This window comes from Anser brachyrhynchus (assembly GCF_964034855.1).
Source record: "Anser brachyrhynchus genome assembly, chromosome: 16".
Taxonomy (NCBI): domain Eukaryota; kingdom Metazoa; phylum Chordata; class Aves; order Anseriformes; family Anatidae; genus Anser; species Anser brachyrhynchus.
Window position 1 is genome coordinate 2,655,289 of NC_137734.1, and position 11,712 is coordinate 2,667,000.

The 11,712-nt window shown below is 50.3% G+C and overlaps 2 protein-coding genes across 7 annotated transcripts in view; both read right to left on the bottom strand.

Annotated features, from left to right (window-relative positions):
• Positions 1 to 6,045, bottom strand: part of COL20A1 (collagen type XX alpha 1 chain) — a 45,810-nt gene extending 39,765 nt beyond the window's left edge. Inside the window, exons 1-3 of one of the 6 annotated variants that reach the window (XM_080557830.1) lie at positions 5,864 to 6,045; positions 4,767 to 4,901; positions 1,364 to 1,448 (exon numbers count right to left, since the gene is read on the bottom strand). In XM_080557830.1, coding sequence (XP_080413956.1) covers positions 1,364 to 1,436 — 73 coding nt within the window. In that variant the 5' untranslated portion in view covers positions 1,437 to 1,448; positions 4,767 to 4,901; positions 5,864 to 6,045. The other 5 variants (XM_080557827.1, XM_080557828.1, XM_080557829.1 and 2 more) reach the window with 5 other exon arrangements.
• A 1,383-nt stretch (positions 6,046 to 7,428) lies between these two features.
• Positions 7,429 to 11,712, bottom strand: part of LOC308178759 (DEP domain-containing mTOR-interacting protein-like) — a 17,077-nt gene continuing 12,793 nt past the window's right edge. The window contains 6 exon segments of the mRNA XM_080557817.1: positions 7,429 to 7,694; positions 8,693 to 8,797; positions 10,666 to 10,736; positions 11,051 to 11,108; positions 11,110 to 11,192; positions 11,564 to 11,705. Coding sequence (XP_080413943.1) covers positions 7,569 to 7,694; positions 8,693 to 8,797; positions 10,666 to 10,736; positions 11,051 to 11,108; positions 11,110 to 11,192; positions 11,564 to 11,705 — 585 coding nt within the window. The 3' untranslated portion in view covers positions 7,429 to 7,568.

Sequence of the window (11,712 nt, forward strand, 5' to 3'; positions counted from 1 at the left end):
TCACTTTTCCTGTATAATTATTCATAAAAATAATAATAAGAAAATAATAATAATTAAAAAAATATAAAAAAATAAAAAATAAGGTGACCCGGAGCATCCTGCTCAGTACTGGCAAACCGTTTGTGTTGCACAGGACTCCTCGGGTCCCTAACCTGGTTTTGCATGGTGCCAGCCATCTCCTGACATCTTTGCCATGAATTCAGAGCCCAGGAAAGCAGTGAGAGCTGGCAGCGAGGACTTGCTTGTCTCAGCCCCGCGTCTGTGCCCTAACATTTCCTTGTGGAGGCTTCCTGCAGGCTGCCCAACAAGCACATAACTATCTGGGGGAAACAAAGCTCAGATTCACATCACCCCAGGCAAATACGAAGGGGAAGAAAGAAAACATGGGGAAGAGGGAAGAGGGGCAAACTCGAATCCCAGAATCACGCCTAAGAGAAGCGGTAAAAGATCATGGAACAATGAGGGGGATTCATAGTTAGATGAAACATGGAGCTGTCTTCTTCTGGGCGAGTGTGGTCCAGCTCCTCGGCCATCGCTCTAGGAGCCCAGAAGTTGAAAAGGCAAGAATGTCCCCAGACAGATGTGAAAGGACAGCATCCTCTGAGGCGCCATTATGTGCTGGATGCAAATGAACCCCGGTGCCATGAAAGCTCCACTGTTTCTCTGCCCCGTGTTGGATGGGAGCTGTTTGATGCTGTAACCTTGCTCTCCGGCGGACGGGGATCTAAGCCCAGGCACACTGCATGGGCACGTCTGGGAGATGCACGGCACGGAGATACGTCTGTCCAGGCTCTGACGTGCACTCACCACCTTGTACCGATCCCTTCCACGGAGGTTCATATGGAATATAAAGGTGGACAGGATACGGTGAGATGCTATAGGTATTTTCTGCTCATTTATGGCACTGTGGGAGCACTATGTGGTACAGGAGGATTGCACCTCACGTGCTCTCTTACCTCGATGTTGCACCACGTGTCACCAGACAGCTCCACAGCAACAGTTTCAGAGAGCAGGACAGATGTGGCAGCTAACAAACCACCGCTTTTTCTCCCTAGTTCTCAAGCTCCATTTGCAGATCACGTAAGCATCCCTCACTCCTCACACAGGCTGAAATGCATCCCCCGTGCAAGGGAGCGGCACGCTGAACTGCTGCCAGCGATGAGAACAGGCACTGCAGGGTGGGTGGGATGGGGATCCTCCCCCAAAGGGGCCCCCTGATCTCCTTTTGCTCTTTATATGTAGGAAAGGGGTTCTTGGAGCTCCACCACCACAAGGGCTGGGGCTGAGCTTCACCCAGGGAGCAGCCAGACCCCACGGGATGCCCCCAGTGCTCCCCCCAGAGCGAGGGCAGACGGCTCCTTACCTTGGCCCCCTCGTCCCCAGACGTGGCTCGCCACGGGCAGGCAGGCAAAAAGGAAACAAGTGCGAATCAGCATGGTGGCCAGGACCTGCGGGACGGCAAAGGTCAGGACGGAGGAGAGCAAGTGACATTTCACCACATCAAACCTCACCTGCACTAATTCTGCCATCCCGGAATCCCCTCTGCTTACCTATCCCCCATGTAGTAACCACCTGGGCTTTCCTGTGGCCCTGGGAACTGAAGCCTGTTGCTGTGATTTGATTTTATTTTGGGGCAGGAGTGTCTATTCTCTCTTGCAGTCCCCAGTTAAGGGCCCACAAGCTGAGGCATACAGCACTGACAGCCCTAAGAGGGTGGATAGAGAAGCACGTACTGAATTTTGCTGCAATCCCTACATATTATTTTGTGTTCTTGGTCTCTCCAGTACAGCTGCTCAGTGCCTTGGCCCAGAACTAAATTGCGTTGATACAGCTGATGGGGAGCAGGCTCCATCCCAGTGCTCAGCCCACTTGGTCCTGCACGGCTCCCCTGGCAGCACGACCTCAGCAGAAGCATAATACAACTTTTAAGTAATACAGAGTAATTATTTCCAATTCACGTGATCCAAATCAATACAGGTGATCAAGCAACACATCTGGTCTCCGGTCCCATCAATGCACATGCTGATCAGAGGAGCACTCGCTGGCAGACAGCTCCTCACGCCACAGGTTTTGTGTCCCTGCAGTTGCTGTTATAAAGCAATCATGCAGCAGAAGGGATGCCACCGAGTTTATATGTCAACAGCCTAAAAACAAGAGTTTTGTTTGCTCTTTGTGGTGGAGTTCCTGTGAAGTTATATCCAGGACATGTTGGGATGGTCTTGTTTGAACTTGCTCACCTGAACAAGACTGAAAACAGATGCGGTTATGGACTTTATCATGTTGGAGGATCAGTTTGACTTCGAAATAACCTCTGCAGCACTCCCAGAGCTGGCTGGCTAAGGACAGCCACTCCCCAGCACTCACCCCACAGCTCACGGACCTTGTCTTTGCTGGCCTGGATATAGGGTTTATTCAGTTTGGGTCAGTAAAGTCAGACCAGCACAAGACCACCCTAACAGATGGACACGGAGACTCGCCCTTGCCTCAGCCTCAATATAGACCAGATTTAAAACACGTTGGCCTTTTGCAGTGCATCGTTGGCATCCGTCATTTTTGTGCTGCACAGTTCAGCCTCATTGCTTTTGGCAGAATCAGACCACACACGTTTCCCCCACTGCCATCTCAGCGACATTTCACTTCTCTTCATTCTGACAGACAGGTATTTACAGGCTCCTGGCAAATGCCTATTTCTCCTCTAATATGTCAGTGATTTTAAGGAAAAATGAATATGCACATGAGTGACCTAGCCATGATCTTCTGCATTTTAAATCAGTTCTAAATTGTTGTAAGAATGAATGGAAAAATATGCAAGTTGTAACAGAGATGTTAACCAACCTCCCCCTGCACACACGCTCATGCATGATACTCAGTCTGTGATATATATATATTTTTTTTTCTTTTTTTTTTTTTGATTGAAGATCAGGTTGTATGGAACAACTGCAGTGAAACTGAAGCCCTTAGCCATGGGAAATACTCGCCTTTTTTTTTTTTTCCTTTCTTCGAGCTAATAAAGTGAAGTCATTGCTCAAAGACAAGCAGATTACAGGCGGCTTTCAGGAATCTGATTGTGTTCTTCAGAAGAGCAAAGCCTGCCCTTGCTGCAGAGGTACGTGCACCAGCCAGAAGAGATGTCTGCATTTTTGACGAATACCCTGACTGAAAGGCTCATTTGTGCCATCTTGCAATGCCACCAAACTGCTCTTCACTTCCGTGCCACTTCCCTGGGGCTCTGCAGGCAAACAGGGAGCCAGCCCCCAGCAAAAGCACTGGGTTGCACGGGGTTTTTGTGCTAACCAGGGCTATACGGGATCCAAACGGCAGTGAAATAAGCACGTGGGCATCTGCAACATGCACTGAGCTGGGCTTCTGCAAGGTCACGTCCAGCCAGGAGCTTCCACCCTGCTGTGCCAATAAGGGTGAATTCTGTATTAACACAGGTTGGATGCAGTGAGCCCCAAGGCTGCAGATCCTTACTGTTACAGCACCGTGGTTAAAGCACCGTGGTTAAAGCAAGGACTTCAAAATCATCAATGCGTTGCCTCTTGGGGAACCACAGTGACCTCAGCCTGGTGGAGTGCAGGGAGCCTCCGGCACGCCGATGCCTCTCTCCTGTTACTCGCTCGGGGAAGGAATTTGGAGACAGCAACACATGGAGCATGTGGTGAGTATTTCCAGGGCCTGGAAAATGGGAGGGGGACACGCACCACTTCCCGTTTGTCCCAGCTGCATGCTCAGAGGGGATTTGGAAGTTAAGTCAGTCTGAGATCCCCTTATTTGTACAGGAAATTTTAAAAATAGTCACTTTAATTAAAGAAAAAAAAATCTATGCAAAAAAAAAAAAAATCCCTGCAGTGTTTTTACTTCAGCACAACTGGAAGCGAAGACTTTGGGGTGCTGTGAATTATTTCTGTCCCCCACAGCCCCAGAAGCTGGCTCGTGGCTTGGGGACAATTCTGTCCTTCCTTATCCAAGAGGATGCCACCAGGTCCCTGCAGAAGCACTGGCGGAAGCAGTGTCACCTCACGGCCCACGCACAGGGGCAGCAGCAGGGGCCGTCACGCAGCACACAGCCACCTGCCCGAGGTGCCACCAGCCTGCTGCAGGGAGCAAACCGTCCCATGCTCCCTGGGAACTTTGCTAGTTCAAGTACCTAAAACAGTCTAAGAAAACCCACATTCATCAAACACTGTCTGTTCTCTCCTGGAGATCTGTATTTCAGCTCCACTATTGAACAAAAGTCCTCAGTTACCCCAGCACCAGTCCTGAAATGTAAGGGACAAGGTCTGCTCCAAGGCGCAGCCCTGCAGGTCTCCACAGCCCAGGTAGGTTTAGCAACTTTGGCTTGGTGCAAACCCAAACCATGCCTACAGGTGGAAGAAACCCACCCGGGGCTGCCATTGCCAGCAAACCCTTCCAAGCACTGTCCTTTTGGCAAAAAAATCCTGCAAGCTTTACACCATGAACCACAGAAGAGAAGGGAAAAAAAAAAAAAAAAACAAATTACAAATTGACTGCATGTTTCACTCTCCAAAAGAACCGAGTGCTCTCTATAAAGCAGTCCTGGTGATATTCAGACCTGGCCTGCAGCAAACAGGAGACCTGAGGTCATCGGGGCTGCTGCCATCCCTCGGGGCAGCCGTGCCACATTGCTCCAGCCTTCCCACAGCTGGAAATCCCGGGGAAGTTTCCTGCTCTGCTGATACCCACCCCAAACCAAGGCAGCCCCTCCTGCACCCCCGTCCCCGCACACGGAGCGAGCCACAGACCTGTGCGCAGCAGCACGGCTCTCCCGCAGGCGGGACGGATCCTGCTACATCCTCAGGTCCTGGGAGAAGCAGCCCCAACGCCTCGGCTGCTTCTCGGCGTGGCGAGGGAGATCTCAGCCCCAGACGTCAGGCCAGCTAGGGAAGGGAAGGGGAAGGAGGGGGCAGCGGTTCCCCCACCTCCCTCCACCACGCGGCAGAGCAGTGGCCCGGACACGCAGCTAAATAAAGCACGCCCGGGAAGCAAGAGCCTGTTTCTGCAAAAATCAGCAAACGGCTCGCAGCGTTTTTGCTAACTAAATGCTAAATCTCCATCTAGGAAGCCGTGTACTGATTTCCTAGAGCTCAGCAACAAGTCGGGGCTCCCACCCACCGTCACGCTCTCAAGGATGAAGTCAGCCCAGCTCCGTTCACATCCCATTAAATACTTCTGAGAGCCGGGCCTTTGCACTGAAGGCTAATTGTCTTGCGTTTGGTTGAGGAAATTAAGCACATCTGGAGGCTTTGCGAGCCCAGGGCCTGAATCACGAGCTGGCGCTCCAGCTGTGCTCGCAGCCCTGACCTCCGGCAGCACGCGCGCTCCTGCCCCGGGAGAGCCGCCCCGCTCCGCTCCAAAGCTCGGTCCAAAAAGATTTTCTCCTCGCTGCCAGGAACGTTTCTCCTTACGACTGGAGACCAGATTTACAGCTGGATCCCCGGGGACTGACAGCATCGGCCTCACGCTGCAGCCGGGAGCTGCAGGAAACGTGCGTCGCCCGTTCTCCGGGAAACTCGGGCACCTTTGAAAGTGTCAGATGGAAGAAAACCACCGTTTTAAAATATCTTTGCACATTAAACAAATATTTAGTACTTCACTGAAGTTTGGTTTTATAACCTAAAATAATTTAAATAAATTTAAATTTAAAATACTTACTAAATATTTTAAAGCATCGGAATATAGAAGACAAAGGGTTCTATAAAAGACACTAAACTTCTAACTTTTCTTTTAAACGCTAAAAAAAAAGCACTTAAGTCTTTTTAAAACAAAACATAAAGCACCTGGTCCAGGAGCCTGTAAACACAGCACTGACACAGCCCTGTATTTAAATACCACGAATTACCTCTGCTGTAATTCCTGCTGGATTTCGGCAGCTGCTCAGACTGGTGACAGTTTACTACAAAACTAGAAGGAGGTGAGAAAGGAAAGAGCACACACCTCCTGCACTTCACATTCAGGGAAAATCAAACCTAGAGCCAAAATTTATGCTGCTTATGACAGAGAAAAACTAGAGCTGCTTCCCGTGCTTACATTTGTGTTGTTCTTTTCTAGCCTCCTTTTCCAAGGTGCCCACGCAATGCCAGAGTGTCCTGGCTTTGTCTTCAATCCCTGTCACTCAAGACAAAACCTTGGGGCCATCACAACTGTCTAGCACCTCTTTAAACAGCAATACAAAACCTACTTTTAAAAAACAAAAAGGCAGAGGGATGCTGCTTTGTGCACAGAATGGATGGAACAGGATTTGTGCACAGGATGGAACAACTCTGAGCATGTTGACAAAAGGCTTAAAAGACTGCTTTCGCCTATGGTCTGGAAAGACACCCTGCTTGGACCATGCTCCAGGGGAGACTGAGCTGCAAGTAGTCCTATTCCTCCCCACCAGCACTAAGGAAGCACACAGCCCTTCACGCCAAAGAGAAAAACGCCAGCCAGCAGTACTGCAATACCTAACACATGGCTGGCACCGGTTTTTCCACGCAAGTCAGCTCCCATTCAGAGACAAATTAAAGTGATCAATAACCAGGTGTTTTTGCTTTTTGTGTGGTTGTTTGGTTTGGGTGGAGGTCAGGAAATCTGCATTGAGGGACCTGCCCTAAGCAGGACTGCTGGAAATCATCCATACGAGCCGGATGCTCGGTGAACTGGAAAGCAAGAAACCTCCCCAGATTCTTGTTATTACCTGTTATTCTACATTTGGTTCACTTTCACAGGAGGCAGCATATGAATATTCCACATTGGCTACAAATGAAGTCATCCTGGGAGCAGCAGGGCTGAGGAGGCCTGGATTTGGGTGGCTTTCACTCATTTCCCTTCCCTCCCAGAGTCGGGCTCTGACCACAGCCCTGCCTGCACGCAGACCCCGCTCCGGGTCTCTCCTCTCCCTCTGCCTCCTGTCACCGGGTCGGTGGCAGCCTACCACCTGTGGGAGCTGCCCTGCTCCATGCCAAGACGACTCTGGTTAATTAATGTAAGCATCACTGGGAATTAGGGGCACAGAAAGAGCTGCTACAGACGTCTCACCTTTACAAGAAACCCAGCTGGGAAAAGCAACCAGTCCTGGCTGTGTACCTACACCAAGTGCTGCAGGGCTCTTGGTCTTCCTTTACAAGGCAGTGCACATCACTGCAGTTGTTTCCTTATTTTCTTAACACAGATGATGGCACAGCTTATGGGGCCATCCGGAAAGCACGTTGTGTTCTCGGTAAACTCGCTTGGTATTGAGCTTCTTGCTGCTTACCAGCCTGCACCGCCCGCCTCGCAGCTCACTGTGTGGATGGCTTGTTCGAAGGCTTGGCTTCGTGGTGTGCTGACCTCTCCCACCAGTGTCAGAAAGGGGCTGCAGGAGCTCAGACCCTCTCAAGATCAGGCAGAGCCACATAGTTCAACATCAACCAAATCCAAGACTTGTCCTTTACAATGTATTTATTTGAAAGTATGTTAGAATACCTAACATAACTGAAAGGTCAAGCTCGGTCCCTCCCCACAGTCCGTCCTTGTTTGCAAAGTGTCCTGCTTTTCCACCCAGCGGCGGGACGAGGCTCCTTCGCTCATTCAACAGCTTCCATGACTTCCATGACGAGCGTTCGTGGTCCTGTCATGATGAGGCTGCTGATGGTCTGATAGTCCAGGTGCAAAACATACATGCCATTCACTGAGAAAACAAACTGGCACACCTGCAGGGAGAGGAAGGGCTGGTTACCTGCAGCCGATGCAGTCACAGCAACTTCTGCTCATGCCTGGCTGGAGCCAGGGGCTGCGCTGCAAATAACTTGCTACAAAACGCTGCAAACCCCAAAGCGTTGTCACTCTATAAGCCACGCTAATAATCACTGGGCTATAATCACTGTATCATGAAAAAGGGGCCAAAGGGATTTAGACTGAGCTAACAGAGAGAGAAAGGACTCATTTGTGAGCAGCGGTTCATTTCACAAATGGAAATGAGGCACAATAATAACATTTAGTAATTTGGTAGCAAATGGGATTAGGTGAGGAGAAATGAACTGGGCTCTGGAGCAAATGAAATGTATTCAGCCATCTCCTTCCAACCCTGCCTGAAGCAAACAAGGAGTCGCACGCTGCCTCTGAAGAATCCCATTATTTCAAACATCCACGTGGCTGTAGAGTTGTACCAGCCTGCAGAAACTGCTCCCTCACTGCTGGGGTTCTTGTAGGGGAACTGTGAAACTCTCCGTTTCTTTCATTCGTTCCTAAAACCAGGCCTCCAGCTCTACACACAAAACCCACATGTGCTTGGATAGCAGGTCTGAGATGATTTTCAGGACCTCGGATCATTTCACCTGAGCTGCAAATACTGGGAATTACCTGACAAATAAAATCAGGGTATCAGTCTAAAGTTATTCATCTTTCACGAACACGGAAAATAGTTCAGTGCAGAACTATGGTGTTAACAGCAGACATACGCAAAGAGCAGTACATCTTGGGAGCTGTGAGAGCAGCAGGTGAGTCAAAATAAATCTTTACTCCCTCCCTGCTCACTTTGCTCTGCCTGAGGACAGCATCCTTCCCAAGGCCTCTCACAGCGTGGCCAGAGCGCTCTGCAGGCTCCATCTCCGCTGCAGGAGGTGTGAATATCACAGAGGATGTGTTCAGCCCGACAGTCTCTAGCAGGACGTAAATCCTGCCTCGTGTCAAGTCACCACGAGCAAAGTACCTTCATGCCCGCAGCAGCTGCGGGTCCTCCTGGGTCCACGGCCTGGATGTGGCAAGGTCTTCCTCCTCGGACCACGAACCCCCAGCCCACAGCATCGCCCACAATCTACAAACAGAATGAAAAGGTTTTAAATACAAAGGAATGGGCTCGATAGAGGAGATGCTACATTTCCAACTGATGCAGAGAGCTCTGCTTACAATCCTCATCTCCATCGTGGGTGGGGAGGGAAAGCAGGGTTTGCCTCAGGGCTCCTCTGACACCAGTAAGAAAAAAGGACCTTCGTTTTTTGTCTTCTGTTACATTAGCAATAGTTGTTGTCACCCGATGGCTCTTTCTCAGCCTCCCAGATGGGAGGAGAACATCCTTGGGCACCAGGGAGCTTTCCATATCAGTTAAAAGTCTCTGCCAGCTCCCTGCATGGCAGCTGGGGACTAATTGCTCTTGGAAAGATTGGTGTCAAGGGCAGCCCGTTTCTCTCTCTGCTTTAATTCTGGTGGACCTTTTCATTCACCTGTGCCAGTGTCTCTCAGCACACACTTGGCAATGACACATCCCTCCCATTCTCTCCATTCCCCCCATGCTCAGCCATGGGCAGAGATTAGCTTCAGGTTTCCACTCTGAATTTATGAAAGGGTTTTGAACAGGCATCACCTGAAAATCCAGCATACCAGAGGTCTTTGCCCTCCTGGACTATTTATTTCTCTGTCTGCAGGTGTAGTTAATGGCAGCATGAAGCCAGGGCAAGGTGTGAACCAGGAGCAGACTGAGGGCATTTCCAAAGTGCGTGCGTGCTGTGCCCTTTTGCTGGCACCAAAAAGCGTTTCCAGGATGGAAGCAGCCACCCTTTTAACTTTTCCCACTCTGATCTCAGCCTGTCGAAGCAGTGTGCTCTAATGCTGTGGCCATTTGATGTGACTAAAGGAGAAAAGGAATTCTCAAAGGACTTTGCACATTAGCCATATAAATAAATAACAGCAACTGCACAGCTAAGCAGAAGGAAACGAGCCATGAAAAGCCCCGGCTGGCAGAGTTGAAGGGCAGGGCAAGAACATTCAGGAGGAGAACAAACGGCATGTCCCCATACATGCCACGCTAATCACCTGTTTTATCTCTCTTTTTCCTTCCCACCGGCTTCTACAGCCCAGTTACCTTTGGGACCAGATCTTCAGCCCTTCTGTGAGCCCTGTAATTGCATCAAACCAGTACAGGGAGAGATAGTACGCTTCCTAGCTGGCCACCGCAGGTTCCCCTCATGGAGGTGAGCAGGGAAGGGCTGATATTTACCCCAAAATAACAGAGCACGCTAAGATCCTCAGGCAGAAGCTGTGGCATTCGCAGCCAGCACTCAAGGCAGAGCTGCCTTGGCCAGCTGCAGCCGTCTGGTCCTACAACTTTAGAAATAATTTGAAAAGAAAAAGCCCCAAACTCTGGCTGTCTGCAGAATCACAGAGATTTTGTGGTGTGCTCATTTTGTTCATGACAAAAGACGATCATAATAAGGGAACAGCGGTCCCTGAATGCTCCCTGTTCAATGCTACTCCATCAGCAGGTGATGGAGTGCCTCGATATATCTGTTCAGGAACAGGAACCCAAAGCTGAGTTAAATAAAATAGCACATTTCTGTGGCAGACAGGATGAGCGTCAAAGCCCCAACTGTCACAAGACTTGACTGAATCCACAGTTTGCATGGAGCTGGATGAAACAAATCCGATTTTTCCTGTCCAGGAAACATTCTCTTTCCCCTTTGATATGCATTAAAGCAGAGGCTGCAGCAGTCACCGCCACTTTCAGCCAGAAGAAGACCTGAAGACATCGACCCGCCGAGAGGCACCAGGAAGGAGAGCTGGGATGAAGTGACATGCAATCAAAGTTTTAAAATGCAGAGGTCAGAGCAGCAGGCAGAAAGTGATCAAAGAGCAGCCGGGGAGCTCAATACCATCAGATTAGCGATACCATTCGCTACGGTCACTTACAGTTAGCGTCTTCTTGACGTAGGGAGCCCCGGGGGACAGGAGCTCTTCATTGGTGACAGGTCTCTTTAACACTAGGGCAGAAGGTGACAGATCCTATCAGAATCGTGGGGTTCACGCAGTAAAGCACAAGGTAAGGCAGCCTGGGGTTCGTGGGCTGGAGAGCAGATGTCAGAATCTGCACCCAGAAACCTCTGTATTCATATCAATATTTTTCAAAATAACCTCACAACTTTTCAAATCAGGCTTCGGGGGTGAAGCTGACCCTCTCCTCCTGCAAGTCACCGAGCACAAGGTGGAGGGTTTGGGACTCGAGGCCCGAGCTAGCTCGTGCCCGGAGGGAAGAGGCGCACCCTGTGCAGCAAGAGGGCAGTGCAGAAGCCCCGACCTGATTTGGGGTTGCACTCGGCCACGGGAGGGAACACCAGCGTGGGAGTAACGCTGAAAGTAGGGGTTGGCGTTTCCAGCGAGGGAAGTGATGCTGCTCCTTCGAACCGCTGAGACAATTTTGATCTCCTTGTTGGGCTGCACTGAAAAAGGCAGAGAGAACAATTATCCAAGGAAAGAACAGACCCGTTTAACAAACTTCCCACACCAGCCTGACCCACGTCTGAAGGGTACACATGCCCCAAATTTGACATTCGAGTTTAGGCAGAACAAAACTAGTTTTAAAGAAGGACCAAGAGCTGAGTTGAGCTGCTGATGAGTTATTTTCCTGGGATGGTGAGCCATGATAGAGACTGCCTCTGCACCCTGACCTCCACCACAAAGCAGTCCACGGGATGGGCAGTCACTTTATAGGATCCCTAATGCTCTGCTTGGGCTAATCCCTCAGCTCTGAGATGCTCTGGCGATGGAAGCTCTGGTTTCACCCCCCCTCCACCAACATAAGCACAGTTACCAGAGAGAAAGCTGGTGTTGCCTGGGTCTGGGTTGAGCTTGCGGAGGCAGAAGGGGCTGTCTGGGCTCTCGGACAAGGTGCGGGAAGAGTTCTCGTTGAGCAGCTCGGTGAGACGCCGCCTGCGTCGGAAGTTGATCCAGAACTGGTAG